The 18,990-nt window shown below is 36.7% G+C and overlaps 1 protein-coding gene across 5 annotated transcripts in view; it reads left to right on the top strand.

The window, feature by feature from the left end:
- SCML2 (Scm polycomb group protein like 2) overlaps positions 1 to 18,990 on the top strand; it is a 91,904-nt gene that overhangs the window by 30,456 nt on the left and 42,458 nt on the right. For all 5 annotated transcript variants that reach the window (XM_034649597.1, XM_034649596.1, XM_034649600.1 and 2 more), the window contains one exon: positions 9,109 to 9,352. In XM_034649597.1, the coding sequence (XP_034505488.1) occupies positions 9,109 to 9,352 (244 nt within the window). The remainder of the gene's footprint in view (positions 1 to 9,108; positions 9,353 to 18,990) is intronic.

Here is an 18,990-nt window from a genome sequence, read left to right as displayed (position 1 = left end):
GTTTTGTTGTTGTTTCACATGTAGCTGTCCAGTTTTTCCAGCACCATTTGTTGAAGAGACTGTCTTTTCCCCATTGTTGTAAATCAATTGACCATATACGTGTGGGTTTATTTCTGGACTCTGTTCTGTTCCATTGATCTATGTGTCTGTTTTTGTGCCTGTACCATACTGTTTTGATTACTAAAACTTTGTAGTGTATCTTGAAATCTGGGATTGTGATACTTCCAGCTTTGTTCTTCTTTTTCAAGATTGCTTTGACAATGGTTTTAAAAGCTTTTGGAGAACATTAAAGACATAAGGATGTAAAACATCAATTAATGTGATTCTCACATTGCAAAAAAAAATTCTTTTGAGTGCCGCTTTGAGTAACAAGAGTGCCTGAAAGTGAGTTTGCCCAACCACCTCCCAGCACAGGCCCTTTGGGCAATGTGTAAAGCATATGTGAGAATAGTAACAAAAGAGATTATATATATATTTAAATATATATATATATATAAATATATATATATTTATATGAATATATATATATTTAAGATTTTATTTATTTGACAGAGAGACAGCCAGTGAGAGAGGGAACACAAGCAGGGAGAGTGGGAGAGGAAGAAGCAGGCTCCCAGCAGAGCAGGGAGCCCGATGCGGGGCTCGATCCCAGGACCCTGCAGGGATCAGGCCCTGTGCCAAAGGCAGACGCTTAATGACTGAGCCACCCAGGTGCCCCCAAAAGAGATATTTAGTAGTAGTCTTTATTAAACATTATCAGCTTGGGCTGTGGCTTTAGAAAAGCCATTGGATTTATTTTACTTACTATCAGATTGCTTTATTAGCTAGTTACATGTCACATACATTATGTTTTTCATTTTTAAAATTATGAAAGTAATTCATGTTTGGAGAGGGGATATCAAAGTACTCAGAGTAAAAAATGAGCATCTTTTTATTCATCCCATCCTTTCCTCCTTTCCACCCTCTTCTCTCCAAATAGAAGTTTTATTTGTGTTCTCCCAGACTTTTTCTGTGCATTCACAAACATATATGGGTTTTAATTTTTTAAACATAAATTTGAATATATTGTGAATGTTGTTCTGTGATTTATTTTTACCCTTAAAATATGTATATTCTGGAAATCTTTCTGTTTTGCTTCATATATATTTTAGGTTGTATTGTACTGTTCTGTGGTATGGATTACCATAATTGGTTTAATCTGTCCCTAACGATGGATGTTTAGGTTGTGTCCATATTCTTGTTAAGTCATCTGTAGTATAGAGCTTTCTGTATAAGTGTGAAGGCTACATTTTTAGAAGTAGAATTATTGGTTCAAAGGGAATGTGTGCTTTTAAGTGTTGATATATACTATTAAATTGCATCCCCAAAGGGTGTGTCAAGCTATGCTCCACTATTATTATATAGATGTTTCTATTCCCACACCTTCAGTAGCATCAGATGTCATCAATCTTTAAAAATTTTATGTATCTTTTTTGGGGGGAGTTGGGGGTGGGGATGGTATCTCATTGCTGTAATTTGCACTGAACCGATTACCAGTGAAACCGAGCTTTTAAAATATGTTTAATGGCCTTTTATTTTTCTGTGAATTACCTGATTATAGCCTTTGCCTGTTTTTCTGTTGGATTTCTGTTCTTACTCATTGATTTGTGGGTGCCCTTTCAGCCAAGCTTGAAACTTTGCCAAGAGCCGTCTTAAATCACCGTTCTTTCTTGACCCTGGCCTGCGAATAGCCATTTAATTAGAAAGGCCCACCCACTTAGCTTCCTAATTATTTTTTTCTCATGTCTCTTTCTAACCTTACCACCACTGTGCCTTGTGCAGGCTTTCCCCTTGCCTGAACTGTTCAGCTAGCCTTATAACTGCCTCTAACCTTTATCCTTCCACACAACTGCCAGAAATATCTGATATAGGAGCCTTAACCACATTATTCTCTTGCTTAAAACTCTTGAAGTTCCCAGTTGCACTCAGGATGAAGTGTAAGTTTGTTAATATGGCCTTTAAGGTGCTGTATGATCTGGATTATGGCTGCCACTCCTTGCTTTGTATTTTATGTTCTAAATTGCTTCTGATAGCCTGCCGATAACATGTTCCTTTTTAGAGCTGGTTATCTCTGGTTAACGCTAAGATTCTAGTTAGGCATTAAATCCTCCAGTGTATCTTCCCTAATTTCCCCTTTCTATTCTTACACTTCTTTAGCACCTTGTGCATATCTCAATCTTTATAGGAATTGGATTATATTATTATTTTCATTGTCTCTTCCTAGACTGTGAGTTCCTTTTGAACCATTAACTGTCTTTGAATTCTTGGTGTCTGTCATAGGTCCTGGTACATACTTGTTTGTTAAATGAAGAAAGGATGGAGAATACAGGAAGATGAATACATATAGAGGGAGAAAATGGGTTTTGTTTTGGACAGGCACCTTTGGGAAATTTGAGGTGGGATGACTACTTAGCAGACTGTTGCAAGTAAAGCGTTCAGAACTTAAAAGCAAGGTTAGGCTTGGGTATGTGGATATGGCAGTTTTTAGTTTAAATGTTAATGATGGAAGCCTTGAGAATGAATAAGCTAATCCAGGGAGACTACCTAGAAGAAGAGGGGAGTGTCAAGGTTAGAACCTTGAGAAATACCCACTCACCTTTATGATTTATAAGTAGCCATATCAGATACTTACTAAAGGTCAGTTGAGAGGAAAGCTGATTCTTGACTATTTGGTGGATAGGAAGTTTATTGGTTATATTAGCAAGAACTAAAGACCAGGTGAAAAGTATCCTCAGGTAGAGTTAGATTTGTAGTTGTGGGAGCAGAATATTGATAGATTTCATTCCTGATGGCCTCAGTTTACTCTGTGAAATAGGAAACTGACAAAGGCTGGAGGGAAGGATTCATACATAGATTGAATGTCTACTGTGTTCCAACTCTCTTGTTGAGAAGAAAGTTAACAAAATAATAAACATATAATGAGGATACATAAAATTTGTCTTAAAGTGAATGGTAAATGGAACAGCAGCTGTATGAGATGGGACAAGGAATGGCCTAGGGACACATGACAATATTTTGGAGGGTTCAGCTAAGGATGAACACTAAATATATGGTACTACATGTAATAAACACGTGGGACTTTTCTCCAGCAGTGTTCAGCAACTGAGTATAAATAGGTAAAGTGGATGGTGATCTTTTTTTTTTTAAGGTTCGTTTATTTATTTATAGCACAAGCAGGGGGAGGGGCAGAGGGAAAGAATCTGAAGCAGACTCCATGCTCAGTGTGAGCCTGATGTGGGACTTCATCTCGTGACCCTGAGATCATGATCTGAGCCAAAATCAAAAGTCAGACAGTTAACCGACTGAGCCACCCAGGTGTCCTATGGCGATCTTTTTTTTTTTTTAAAAGATTTTATTTATTTATTCGACAGAGATAGAGACAGCCAGCGAGAGAGGGAACACAAGCAGGGGGAGTGGGAGAGGAAGAAGCAGGCTCATAGCTGAGGAGCCTGATATGGGCTTGATCCCATAACGCCAGGATCACGCCCTGAGCCAAAGGCAGATGCTTAACCGCTGTGCCACCCAGGCGCCCCTATGGCGATCTTGAATTAAGGTTTGGAGATAATAAAATGATAGTGGGATAATTGATTTTGGATGACATGATACTCTGAAACCTGGGTGTGAAAGAGTGTTACAGAATATTAGTGTTTGGTCCCCTTCACTTTTTAATCTCTATCAGTGGTTCTCAATTGGGAAGGGGGGTAATTTGCCCCCAGTGAGACATTTGGCAATGTCTGGGGACATTGTTGTTCATCACAACTGTGTGTGTGTGAGGTGCTACTTACATTTAGTGGGTAAGGGACACTGCTAAACATCCTACAATGCACAGAACAGCTCCCACAACAGAATGTTGACCCCAAATGGCAGTAGTGCCAAGGTTGAGAAACTGTGATCTGTATTAATTTCTTGGTGATCTCATCTAATTCCTGGCTCTAAATACAGCTTATATGCAAATGACTTTCAAATCTGTATTTCTAATTCAGACTTTTTGCTCCCAACTCAGACTTGAATATCCACTCAACATCCACACTTGGATGTCCAGTAGACATCTCAAACTTCCACCTGCAGCCTTTCCCATCTTGAGGAGTGGCAACTGTTATTCTAGTTGCTGGGGCCAAAAACCTTGGTGATTATTTCTTTCACACACTGCATCTAGTCCATAAGGAAATGCTGTGGGCTTTACCTTCAAAATATTTTCAAAATCCAACTACTTATTGACATCTCTCTTGCCATCAGCTGGTACAAGTTGCTTTTATCTCTCACCTAGATGACTTCAGTAGCTTCCTCATTGACTTCTTTATAACCTCACAGTTTGTAGTCTGTAAACAGTAACCAGAATATTCCTTTTAAAACATAAATGAGATTGTATCACTTCTCTGCTCAAAATTGTCCAGGGGCTCACCATTTTACTCAGAGTATAAGTCAGAGTCCTTATAGTGGCCTCCGTGGCTCTACATATGACCCCTCATCTCTGTAACCTTGTTTCCTACTGCTGTCCCACTTGCATAATAAATTTGTAGCCACACTCACTTCCTTGTTTTTCAAACACGTGGACACATCTCCTGCTTTAGGGCCTTGGCGCTGGCTATTCTGTCTGCCTGGAATACTCTTCCTGTAGGTAACTGCATGGTTAATAATCACCTTTAGGGTTCTTCTCGCATGTAGTCTTCCATATGAGGCTTGTTCTGATCACCCTTTTTAAAGTATTTCTTTTTGGGGTGCTGGGTGGCTCAGTCAGTTAAGCATCTGCCTTTGGCTCAGGTCATGACTCCTTGCTCAGCAGGGTGTCTGCTTCTCCCTCTCTCTGCCCTTTCCCCCAACTTGTGCACTTCTCCCCACCCTCTGTCTCTCTCTCTCTCAAATAAATAAAATCTTTAAAAAGTGTATTTCTTTTTAAGATTTATTTATTATTATTATTATTTTTTAAAGATTTTATTTATTTATTTGACAGAGATAGAGACAGCCAGTGAGAGAGGGAACACAAGCAGGGGGAGTGGGAGAGGAAGAAGCAGGCTTATAGCGGAGGAGTCTGATGTGGGGCTTGATCCCATAATGCCGGGATCACGCCCTGAGCCGAAGGCAGCCACTTAACGACTGCGCCACCCAGGCGCCCCTATTTATTATTATTTTTAAAGGTTTTATTAGAGAGAGAGTGCGCGCACATGCACGCGCCAGGGGGTGGGGTGGGAGGTGAAGGCAGAGGGAGCCTTAAGCAGACCCTGTGCTGGACATGGAGCCCATTACAGGGCTCAATCTCATGAACTAAGCTGAAACCGAGTCGGCCCTGCTTGACCGACTGTGCCATCTAGGCGCCTCACCCTATTTAAAGTTTTGCACAACTCCTCTGTTACATTTTTCTCTGCATCTCCCTTACTTTGCTTTACTTTCTTTTTTTGCATAGCACTTCTCATTTTTAACATAGAATATATTCTGCTTATGTTATGGTGTTTTTCATCTTTCTCTTTACTAGCATGTGAATACTACAAGGGGGGGATTTTGTCTATTTTGCTACTTAATGTATATCAGGAGCCTTCAGTAGTGTCTGACATTAGTAGGCACTTTGTAAATATTTGTGAATAAATAAATGAAATTTAAAGGACTAGAATTTTTGATGAGGTCAAAGAAGTAGTTGATTAAAAGTAAGGAAGTAGAAGTTAAAGATAGGAGTCTGTGGTCAGAAGTAGACTCTGGGAATACAGCCATAAACAAGCAGTAAAAGAACTCCTGTCCTTATGGAGCTTGCCTTCTAGCTGGGGAAATGCATAATAAACCAGGCAAAATAAATAAAGTCTATATTATGTTTGATGGTTGTACCTGCTTAGGAAAGGGGAGGGTGACATTTTAGGTAGGTTGGCCAGGAAGGTTTTGCTGAGAAGATGCCATTGGAGTGAAGATCTGAAGAAAGGGAGAAAAGGAACCGTGAGGTTACAAGGGTAAGAATATTGTAGGCAGCGGAGTAATGCAGTTAATGCTCAGACTGGCCTCAGAGTCTGTGGAATATGAGAAGAAATAGCCTTTAAGCAGAATCATAGGTAGGTAGCAAGGAGAGGGGTTAAAAGAACATTCTTTACTACCGTCTAAGAGAGAATAAATTTTTTTATCACAGTAAAAAAGAATGAGCCCTTGTGTTTTTTTTAGCTATTGCATTTGCGAATTTTATATATATAGATATATGATTTTTTTTTTTTTTTTTAAGTAAGCTCTCTGCCCAACATCAGGCTTGAACTCAGGACCCCAAGATCAGGAGTTGCATGCTCTACTGACTGAGCCATCCAGGTGCCCCTACAAATTATATCTTTGGGTTTAGGAAGTTATTCAAGAACTGATGATGACAAACCATATTCTTCAAAAACATTTTTAAAAGCAACTTTATATCATTACCTTTTGTGGACAGCAGAGGGAACCATTTTGCCAATTATCTAAATCTGGAGGTAGCTTGTTTTGAGATAAAACCCTTTCATTTATTTATGAAAAAGGTGAAGTTCCTTTGATTTTTAAAAAATCAGTATTTGTTTTCTTCCAGGGCTCTGTTAATATTTATTTGTATGACTATACTGATGTAAGTAACTTTGATAGAGTATTCGCGAAATTTAGAAGAATTAATAAACAGTATGAATATCTTAGAGAATAAATTGCATTTTGTCCATAATCATTGTCTGTTTTTTTTTTTTTACTTGTCAGCTAATAGTGGCATTGATAACATACTGTTAAATTTGGTTTATCTTTTTAGATTATAGTTTGAATCTTAAAATTCTCTTTCCTGCTCATTCCTGTCTTAATTCTGTTTTGTAGCAGAAAATGTATATTGCCATTTGAATTTAGTTTGCTTTGCTACAGAAAGTCTTATTCTTATTTGGTTATATGATAGTGTAAGGTCCTAGGAACCTTATGTGTGCCTTGAATGTTTCCTCCATTCTGTAAATGGCAGCACAAGTTTATCAACTGCCGAAGTTATCTTTTGTTAAATCCACCTCCGTTTTTTCCTTCCGTATGTAGTAACAGTTAGTTGACCTTTAGCCCCTTCATGAAGTGGCAGTAGTTCTGCTTCTTACTTACCAGCTACTTATTTATCAAATAACTTTGATCTTTGATCAAGCTAACTTTTGCCCTGCTGACTTTTAGGTGGTTTTTAAGAATCAAATTAAGATTATGTAATTAAAATTAAGGATTTTGAAGGCTAATAATTAAAGAACTTTAAGACTTCAAGGGTATAAAAGATATCACTGGAAAAGTACTGGATAATGAGATGGGCTTAAAGGGGGCATTTAAAAAAGGAATCAACCTACCAGATATGTTTTTAAATTATATCTTGGTGAAAGAATTAATTAGTTGAAAGCTTGTTTACTGTTCTTCAGATGATCACTTGGTTAATTCATTTGTTTGTTTTTTTTAAAGATCTTGTTGTTGGGTACTCTGCTGGAAATAACAGTATGCATAAGATATATCTGCTTTTGAGAATCCCTTAGTCTCAGAGGAGTAAACACATTTCAAGAGTAGTTTTGCAGTTGAAGGCAAGAGCGCCTCCTTTGAGGGGGTTTAGGAGTGGGCAGGAGTTGGCCAGGGAAGCCTTAAAGAGACCAGGAGAGCTGGGCTTTGAAGTGGATCAGCTGGAGTTGTCTAAGCAGGTGATGTGGTAGGATGTTCCAAGGAGTTGTCTGCCTACGTTTAAATCTAGCTCTGATACTTCTGGTATATTCTTAGGCAATTGTCCATCAATTTTATCATCTATAAAATGGGGATAATAATTGCATTGACTTTATAGGGTTGTTGTGAGAATTAAATATATGGAAAACATTTAGAACAGTGCCTGGCATATACTAAATGATTGAAGGTTAACTTTTAATGTTGTTATCCTAGGGATCTAAGGGATAGAACTGGCAGGTCTTGGTCTTTGAATGTGAGTGTTAAGGGGAAAGGATGCATCTAGTGCAGTGGTTCTCAGCCTTGGATCCACATTAGGGTCACCTTGGAGTTAAAATGTGCTGATGCCTGGGGCCCACCCCAGACCAATTAAATCAATATCCTGAGGATGTGGCCCCAAGTGATTTTGATGTTTAGTTGGGCTGATAACCCCTGGTCTAGGACTATTTCCAGGCTTCTGGCTTGGGTGATTGGGTTGATGATGGTGCTGTATACTAGGATAAAAAGCAAATTGAAAGAAAATATGTTGCTTTTAACAGAGCACTTAGGCTTTCTAAGAAATCTGTTAGCATTTGCATGCTTTAAATTTTTATAACTAAAGGATGCTTTTTAAATATTGATTTCTGGATTGGATATTGTAAATGATCCCGGACTATATGACTTTCATGTTTTTGTGTCTGCATCTTATACTTGGAGGTAGTTTCTGTTTTTGTTTTTTTAGATATTATCTGCTGCTGTTCATTCTCTTTGGACTTACCAGTTTTCAACATATGCTATAATTTATACATTTATTAGGTTTGTTTGATTCCCTCTTTTAAAATGTCTTGTTGGGGCGCCTGGGTGGCACAGCGGTTAAGCGTCTGCCTTCAGCTCAGGGCATGATCCCGGCGTTATGGGATCGAGCCCCACATCAGGCTCTTCTGCTGTGAGCCTGCTTCTTCCTCTCCCACTCCCCCTGCTTGTGTTCCCTCTCTCGCTGGCTGTCTCTATCTCTGTCGAATGAATAAATAAAATCTTAAAAAAAAAATTTCTTGTTGATTGCTTCTCTCTTTTTCCCCTATCCGCACCCCAACCACTACTGCCACCACCACTAGAAGGTAAGCTCTGCCAGAGCAGGGATCTTTGTTATTTTTTGTTCACTAATGAATCCTGAACTTCTGGTACATACTATATAACACATATTTCTTAGATGAATGAATGAATTACTATCAGTCTGTTTTTGTTTCCTTCCAGGTTCTTGGCTCTGCTCCAGAGTAAGTGAGATATAGAGCAGAGTTTCAGAGAGATTTCTGAGAACTGTTTTCTTCCTGTATTTAATTTATAAACATGGAGTTTAATTTTTGATTGCTAAAAGTTATGAGATATAGTTGAGCAAATGCTTCTTATTACATCTTAACAAAAAACTTTTTTTTTTAAATGTTTTGGTAGGAACCACCAAAGCCACCTCTAAATAATTTTAAAGTGGGAATGAAACTTGAAGCTATAGACAAAAAGAACCCTTATATGATCTGCCCTGCAACTATTGGAGATGTTAGAGGAGATGAAGTTTATATCACATTTGATGGCTGGAGTGGAGCTTTTGATTATTGGTGCAAGTATGATTGTCGAGATATTTTCCCAGTTGGGTGGTGCCGCCTGACAGGAGATGTGTTACAACCACCAGGAACACATGGTAAGATAATAAATAACTACATGTTCTTTTATTTTATTAAAGTTAGATCTAACTGCTCAATTGGCGTTGAGGTTAGGACTTCTTGCTCTGCTGGAGCAGCAGACAGAACAGGGAGGGCACTGCCTAGGCTAGAGAACTGGAGGTAGAAGATGGCAATGATTAGGGGCGCCTGGGTGGCACAGTCGTTAAGTGTCTGCCTTCGGCTCAGGGCGTGAACCCAGAGTCCTGGGATTGAGCCCCGCATCAGGCTCCTCTGCTGGGAGCCTGCTTCTTCCTCTCCCACTCCCCCTGCTTGTGTTCGCTCTCTCACTGGCTGTCTCTATCAAATAAATAAAATCTTTAAAAAAAAAAAAAAAGAAGATGGCAATGATTAGAATTTTTGAGGGCCAATTCAGCATCATAATCTGAATTGACTGTCCGCATTGGGAGAATATGGGCAAGCTACAAGTCACGCTTGGACCATTAAAGCATTTTGGGGTGCTTAGCTATCTTTATAGTTGATATTCAATTTAAAATTACATATAGTATTCCATTGTGTATATCTCCAAGGTAGTTTTTAAAGGGTAAGGCATAACAACTGTTATATACATATTGTGCACAATTTTGGTCAGTTTTTTCAAGTTAAGTTGATACTTTGATAGTCTTAAGTAAAATCTACCTGTCAATGAAAATTTTATTTATTTATTTTATAGAAAGATTTATTTATTTGAGAGAGAGAGAGAGAACTTGTGTGTGAGTTGGGGGAGGGGCAGAGGGATAGAATCTCAAGCAGACTCCCCAGTGAGCACTGAGCCCAACATGGGACTTGATCGAGATCATGACCTGAGCTGAAGTCAAGAGTCAGACATTCAACCGACTGCGCCACCCAGGCGCCCATGTCAATGAAAATTTTAGACTCTGGAAGCCATCATAGATTAACATGTTATTATAGTCAAGTGTTTATCAGTTGTAATGCTGTGCTTCCTAAGTTGAATTCTGTGATCATCTAGATATTTTCTTTCAGAAAAAAAATCATCAAAATATTGAGGTTCCTTAGAGACTCTTCCAAGAGCTTAGACATGCCTAACCTGCTCTTCTATGATGGAATAACTGCTAAGATTTAAGTGGGATCTAAGCATAGAACCTAATCATTGACTTAAGTTAAATATAAACTTAGTAGAATCAAATGTAAATGTATTTAAAATTTATCCAACTAAAATTTATTTATACTAGAAAAAAAGATGAGTGTAGAAAACATGTAAGTAATGTGTGCAGGATGAGAGCAGTGACTAGATAAAAGCATATAGCCATATTCTTGTAACTGCTGTAGAATCTTTTTTGATTTGGAACTTTAACACATCCCATTATATTACAATACTGTATACCATGATGTCCTTTTTATTAGGGGCCTATTTTACCGGTTCCCTGCTGCCATAATTCTAGGAAGTAGATATTAATGGCTGATTTTTGTAAAATTTAATATGCTCCAGATCTATGTATGTATGATACTAAGGCAGTCTCTGCCCTCAAGGAGTTTACCTTCTAGTCGAAAAGGGATAAGAATAGTGGAAGAATAGACTTAAAATATACACACACACACACACAATTAGCAATGCAAAAATAGAGATGTGTGCTAGATATGAAAGTGGCCCAAAGACATCCAGTTTGTTTAGGCTGGAGGGAAAAGCGGTTGGGTAAAGGAATGCTTAACAGAAAGACACATGATGTGAGTATTAAGAGAGGAGGAGTTTGTCAGGCAGAATAGAGATAAAGGTAGGGTGGACACATCACTAAGGTATAAAATCACAGTTTACCCTGAAAGCGAGGTAGTTCAGTTTGGAACATGGTGACTTTGGGATGCATGGCCAAGAATGCTGTTGTCTTCTACTAGCTGGTCTCTGTTTTTTTCTTAGTAACATGATTCAGCTGCCTGACATGAAGACTACATTTACAGCTTCCCTAGCAGTTATATATGGCCATGAGACTAAGTCCTGGTCAATGGGATAAAAGTAGAGCTAGTATGTTCTACTTATAGGAAGTGTATTAGAGAGAGATGAATATACCCTCTGTTTTCCTTCTTCCTGCTTCTTTCCTGCTGCTAGTTATGTGCCTGTTTTGGGTGGAGTTCCATCTTGAACCATGAAATGGGGACCATATTCTAGGCATAGTGGAGCAAAAAGCAGAACAGAGCCAAAATCCCTGAGAATTTTTTGGAGCAAAATTTTCATACTGGCTTGTTCCAGACTGTTATTTGAGAAAAATAAACTTCTGTGTTATATAAACCACTATTCTTTTAGGTTTTTCTGTTACTATTAGCTGAACTTAATCCTAACTAGTTCAGAGTAACTTTAGGACACCAGGTGATCATGTCCGTTGGATAGCTGCACATTCAGGTATGGAGCCCAAAAGAGATAGGTCTTAGTTGACAAAGCAGGTTTGAGAGCTATCATGCTCATTCAAATAAATATTCTGTGTGTCAGATAGGATTGTAGGTGCTGTTGGGGGAGGGGAGGATGGTAGGCAGCTTACACATCCAACTGATAGCCGTAAGTGGGGGAAGTTCTGGGTGTGGCTTTAATTGTGCATGTGTAACAGGTAGAAGTAGAAAAGGACCAAGGACAGAACCTTGTGGGTGAATTTTTAAAACAATTCTCACACCTGAATCACCTCGGGCCAGGGGATCTTATTCAAAGACTGATGCCCTTGAACTCATACCTAGGGGTTCTGAATCAGTAGGTCTGGAGTGGGGCTCGGGTGTTTCCATTGCACATGGTTTGAGTCCCAGACTTTGAGAAACACAAAAATAAGGGATGAGTAGAAGATAGAGATCAATTCAGGACACTAAGAAGAAGTATATGTAAATGTAGGAGAGTTACTAGGTTGGTTTCCCTAACAACAGGAGGTGAAAGATTTTAGGAGGTGTTCAACATTGTCAAGTACAGCATAAACGTCAAGAGGAGAGGAGAGCTTATTAAGTAAAAAATTGCTTGCTAGACTATTTTGAAAAGCCGGATTTAGAGAGCTGAGTAAATAGATGCAGAGCATTTTTTAAAAATGTGGTTTCATGGATACTTTCTGAGATCGGCCTCCTTCTGTCCTTTACCCCACTAGACATTTCACCTGTTAAAGTGAAATTTGGAAACCTTACTTCAATTTATATCCCTTTACCCTCCCTCATTCATAATATAATTTTCTTAAATATTTACAATCATTGAGAATGAAGTAGACAGTGTTATAATTTTTGTTCAACTGTTAAACATAATTAGAAAATTCAGGAGAAGGAAAGTATTGTATTTACCCACATTTTTGCCATTTCAGTTCTTGGTTCCTGATTTTCAGATTCTTTTTTTTTTTTTTTTATCATTTCCTTTCTATTTTAGAGAACTTCTTTTAGTCATTCTTTTAGGATAGGTCATCTGGCAACAAATTCTTAGTTTTCTATCATCCAGGAATGTCTTTATTTCCCCTTCATTCTTGAAGGATAGTTGCTAGATATAGAATTCTGTGTTGACACTTCTTTTCTTTAAGTACATGAAAAATGTAGTGCAACTTCCTTTTGGCTTCCAGGGTTTCTGTTGAGAAGTTCGGTGTTACTTGAATTGTTTTTCCCCTGTAGGTTCCATTATGATTATAAGTCTGTTTTTGCTTGTAGTTCTTCTAGTGTTTACTTTATGCTTTATCTAATTTGTGGCTACATCATCAGGTGTGTAGAAATTTTGAACTGCTATAGTGTCCTCGTCAGTTGAACCTTCTGTAGTAACCTCTTTTTGGTGACTTCTTTTTTTTAACCTTAAAATCTGCTTTATCTTATATTAATGTAGCTATACCAGCCTTTGTTTTGTTGGTGTTCTTGGTCTCTCTGTTTCTAATGTTCAACATTTGTCTACTGTAATATAAAAAGATGCATTTCTTGTAAATAGTTGGATTTTGATTTTTTGGCTAGTCAGCCAGTCTGTCTTTTAACTGGAGCTTCTAATCTATTTATACTTATTGTGATTACAGATATATTTGCTTTTCAGTATGCCACCTTATTTTGAGCTTTTTATTTGTCCTGCCTTTTCTATGTTTTATTTTCCTTTCTTGTCCTTTTTGGGCTATTTTTTCTTATTGCATTTTTCCTCTCTTCTTGTTTGGAAGTTATACACTATATTTTCTGTTCTTTTAATACTCTAAACATTTTAACATGCTTTCTTGACTTAATGGAAGTCTGAAATTGATCAATATCTTTATTCTGCACAAGACAATAAAAGGAACTTAGAACACTCTACCCATTTATCCTCTTCTCATTCATGTTGTTACTATTGTATATTTTATTTTATTTATTTATTTTGAGGTGTGGGGGGGGTAGAGGGAGAGGGAGAGAGAGAATCTTTTTTTTTCAGAATAATATTTTTTTATTATATTATGTTAGTCACCATACAGTACATCCCTGGTTTTTGATGTAAAGTTCGATGATTCGTTAGTTGCGTATAACACCCAGTGCACCATGCAATCCGTGCCCTCCTTACTACCCATCACCAGCCTATCCCATTCCCCCACTCCCCTCCCCTCTGAACCCTCAGTTTGTTTCTCAGAGTCCATAGTCGGGAGAGAGAGAATCTTAAGCAGGAACCCATCAAGGGGGTTGATCTTACAACCCTGAGATCCTGACCTGAGTCAAAATCAAGAGTTGGACGCCGAACCAACCGAGCCACCCAGGCACTCCACTGTTGTATGTGTTAATTAATTATATCTTTTAGGAATCCTATTAGCTATTATTATTGTTCATATAGTCAGTATTTGTTGAGATTCACCAACATATTCAACATATTCTTCCCTGTTTATTCCTTCTTAGCATCTCAAACCTTTCATCTGGGATTAATTCTCTTATGTCTGAGACAGATCCTTCAGATTTTTCTTAAGTGAGGGATCTGCTAGTGGCATGCCCTCTCAGTTCACATTCATCTGAATATGTCATTTTTTATTTTTTTATTTTTCTTTTTATTCAAAAAAAAGAAAAAGCACCCACATCAGTTGCTATTTTTCTCTGGTAGCTCCCTGAGCTGAGTCGCTATGCTTTCCTCTAACTTTCTGTCCTTTAAACGTGGTGTCTGAAGATGAATATGTCATTTTTTCAACTCCTCCCTTGAAAGACATTTTCTCTGGGTAGAGAATTCTAGACTTACAGGCATTTTCTTTCAGTACATTGAAGATATCATTCTTTTACCTTTTGGTTTCCATTACTATTGAGAATTCAACTGTCAATCTAATTATTTTTCCTCTGATCTGTCATTTTTTTTCTCTAGCTACTTTAATATTTTCACGTTATCTTTGGTGTTTGCAGTTTTATTCTGATACTTCTAGGTGTGGGTTTTTTGAAACTTGATATCTTGGCAGAACCACATATATACAAATGATGATTTGTTTATTTTTATGTGTGAAAAACTTTAAATTTTTATATTAAATTTTAACTATTTTATCATCATTAAGGATTTCAAATGGCGCAAATAATTTGACTTTATAAAGCACTTCTCATGACTGCTTTATGAATACAAATAATCCAAACCATGTGAAAGTAGAATTTGGAAGTGTTGGAGTAGAAACAAAGATGTGCCCACTTTGCCACATTCTGTTTTGTAAAGATTCACTGAAGTCCACAGAAGAATCTTAGGATTCTGGGAAAAGTATGGTTAAAGATTATTAGTTGATACTCACCCAAATATATTTCATAAATGATTCATTTTTATTTTTTCCAAGCATTGCTTATTCATTACATAGATTAATGGAGTTACTACTGTACTTATTATGCAAGGTGAAATACTCTTTGAGTAGAGAAAACATTTACTTTAGCCAATAATCATTCATTAAATGACAGCTATAATATAAAAATGCCATTTCTTAGATGCAATGTGATATATTCTAAAATCATAATACTTAGAAATTGTTTTTCATTATTTTAATATAAGTTTTTCTCTAATGGAAAAAAGTAATAAATGCTCAAAGCTTAAAATTCAGAAAAGCATGCAGAGATAACCATGACAAATAGTTTGATCTGTATTTGGCTTCGTACTGCTTTTTCTTCTTTTTGTCTTACACATATAGATTTATTTTTTATTTTTTTATTTTTTTGAATTTTTAAATTTTTTTTGTAAAATTCACAGTTTATGCTTTATTCACTTAACATTAAATCATGTCATACACATACAGATTTAGAACACACATGGCCAAATCAATAGAGAATGTTGAAATAAGTTATGGTATAGTTATTCTTTAGAATAATATAGAACCATTTAGAAAAATGAGAGGATTCCTGTTTACTAAGAAAGCTTTCCAATATGTGTTAGGTGAAAAAAGCAACCCCTCAAAATACATACAGTATAATAGCATTAAGTCAAAACAAATATGTATTTCTATATATAACTGTAGATGTATGTATATTGATACATAGAGAAGATCTGAAAGTCTATATATCAAATCTGTAGTAGTAATTATATCTGGAAAGGTGTGTTGAGTGGTAAAGGCAACTTTTGCTTTTATCTGTGGCTTTTAAAAATTTTTTTAATTAATTAATTTTTAAAAAGATTTTATTATTTACTTATTTGCCAGAGAGAGAGAAAGCAAGCACAGGGAGGGGGAGTGGCAGGCAGAGGGAGAAGCAGGTTCCTCTCTGAGCGGGGACCCTGATGCAGTACTTGATCTCAGGACCCTGGGATCATGACCTGAGCCAAAGGCAGACTCTTAACGAATAAGCCACCCAGGCATCCCTGTGGTTTTTTTTTAAACAAGAACATGCTGTAGGTTACATTCGTACTTTAAAATAATTAATAATTTTATTTTGAAAGGGATTATTCTGCATATTCTTGTTTCTTACCTACTTTTTCATAATACATTGTGATTGTGTTCCCATGTAAATTATATCCCTACAAAATTATATTTCTGTACCGTATTACATCATATGGCTGTATCATAATTTAGCCAAACTTCTATTTTGTTTGAGATAGGTGATATGATCAATATATCTTTCCATATCTCTAATTATTTCCATGGAATAAGTTTGCTGGGTTAGGGGATATGTTTCTAAGGTTGACAAATTATCTTTCAGAAAGTAATACCCATTTCCATTTCCCTCAGAGGTGAGTGAAAGTGGTTTTTTCCTTCTCTGGCCAACTTTGGGCATTACCTTGTAATTTTTGCGAATTAAAAAAGTGTTTTTAAGGGATTCCTGGGTGGCTCAGTCAGTTAAGCATCTGCCTTTGGCTCAGGTGGTGATCCCAGGGTCTTGGGATTCAGTCTGCATTGGGCTCCTTGCTCTACGGGGGCCTGCTGCTCCCCCTGCTTATGTGCATGCTCTCAATCTCTCTGACAAATAAATAAAATCTTTAAAAAATGTTTTTAAAATTTTTATTTCTTAGATTATTAGTGAGGTTGGGTCTTTTTTTCCCATGTACCTTGGCCATTAATATCCCATTATAATTTTCCTGCTAGTTACCTTTTCCCACTTTTTTATTGTTTTCTTTCTTACTGATTTGTTTTGAGTGCTTCATTTATTACACATAGCAATAAATGTCAAAAAAGCAAAACAAAAAAAAAAGTAAAAACTTAGTCATTTGCTTTTTTTCAAATTCCAGTATAGTTAACATATAGTATTATATTGGTTTCAGGTGTGTAATATAGTGATCCAGCAATTCTCTACATTATTCAGTGCTTATCATGATAAGTGTACTCTTTTTTAAATTTATTTGTTTATTTTAAAGATTTTATTTGAGAGAGAAACAGAGCATGAGGGGGAAGGGGCAGAGGGAGAGGGACAAGCCGACTTCCTGCTGAGTGGGGAGCCTGATGTGGGACTTGATCCCAGGACCCTGAGGTCATGATCTGACCTGAAGTCAGCTGCTTAACTGACTGAGCCACCCAGGTACCCCCATGATAAGTGTACTCTTAATCCTCTTCACCTATTTTACCCATCCCTTCTGGTAACCATCAGTTCGTTCGCTATATTTAAGAGTCCGTTTCTTGGTTTGTCTGTCTTTCCTTTGCTCATTTGTTTTAGTCCTTAAATCCACATACGAGTGAATTATATGGTATCTGTCTTTCTCTGACTTATTTCACTTAGCATTATACTGTCTAGCTCCACCCATGTTGTTGTAAATGGCAAGATTTCATTCTTTTTTATGGCTGAATAATATTCCTCTGTGTGTGTGTGTGTGTGTGTGTGTGTGTGTGTGTGTGTTTGTTTATACACCACATCTTTATCCATTTATTTATTAGTGGATACTTGGGCTGCTTCCATAATCTGGCTATTGTAAATAATGCTGCAATAAACATAAGGTGCATGTATCCTTTTGAGTTACTGTTTTTGTATTTTTGGGGCAAGTATTCAGTAGTGTGGTTACTGGATCACAGGGTAGTTCTATTTTTAACTTTTAGGAACCTCCATACTGTCTTCCAGAGTGGCTACACCAGTTTGGATTCCTACCAACAGTGCACAGTAGTTCCTTTTTCTCCACATCCTCACCAACACTTGTTGTCTCTTATGTTTTTGATTTTAGCCATTCTGACAGGTGTGTGGTGATACCTCATTGTGGTTTTGATTTGCATTTCCCTGATAAGTGATGTTGAGCATCTTTTCATGTGTCTGTTGGCTCTCTGTATGTAGAAGACATTGGAGAAATACCTGTTCATTTCTTCTGCCCATTTTTTAATTGGATTATTTGTTTTTTGGGGTGTTGAGTTGTATCAGTTCTTTATATATTTTGGATACTAACCCTATATTGGATATGTCATTTGCAAATACCTTCTTCTTTTAGTTTTGTTGATTGTTTCCTTTGCTATGCAGAAGCTTTTTATTTTGATGTAGTCCCAATAGGTTTTTTGCTTTTATTTCCCTTGCCTGATGAGACATATCTAAAAGGTGTTGCCAAAGCTCGTGCCAGAGAAGTTACTGCCTGTGCTCTCCTCTGGGTTTTTTTTGGTTCCAGGTCTCACATTTAGGTCCTTAATCCATTTTGGGTTTATTTTTGTGTATGGTGTGTGATGTCATAAAAGTAAAACCTTTTTTCTCAGTCATTTGCTTTTTAATGTTATTTATGGTCTTTAAAAAATGTGCAGAAATACTAATTTTATTGACTTGAATATTAAATAATTTAAGGGTCTAAAATAAGGGTCTTAGCTAAATAATTTCAAAAGGTACACAAATAATATTTAATTAATTGAATTTCATAAATTTTTAAAAATCTGTATTATTTTTGTTCATTTTGAATATTTCTTAAACACATTGGAAATGTTTGGTTTTCAACTTTTATATAACTTTTTTCCAACATTTTTTAAGGATATAACAGTTAAAGCTTTTTCAATACTTAATGACTAAAGATAATTCGCTTGCATAGTTTCTTAATGAAATGTAGTGAGGCATCCATGAATGCCACTTGATTTGACTTTACATTAAAAAAACTACTTATTTAAGCTTTACTGGCTTTTTTTTCAAGAATAGTAGTAAAGTTTAATATACTTTAAAACTTAGAGTAACAAATTTTTTTTCTCCCTGTGTTAACACTTCTATAATCAGAAACAGCCAAGTTCTTTACATGCTTATCATTGGTAGCAAAATCCACTGGGAAACTTACCTTGGGTAGAAAATTCAGCAAGCTATATGGCTTTTTTCCTCTTGTTTATTTAGGTTT

Source organism: Ailuropoda melanoleuca, chromosome X, assembly GCF_002007445.2.
Source record: "Ailuropoda melanoleuca isolate Jingjing chromosome X, ASM200744v2, whole genome shotgun sequence".
Classification (NCBI taxonomy): domain Eukaryota; kingdom Metazoa; phylum Chordata; class Mammalia; order Carnivora; family Ursidae; genus Ailuropoda; species Ailuropoda melanoleuca.
Note: the sequence above shows the minus strand (reverse complement) of the source record. Positions and strands in the feature narration are given on the sequence as shown.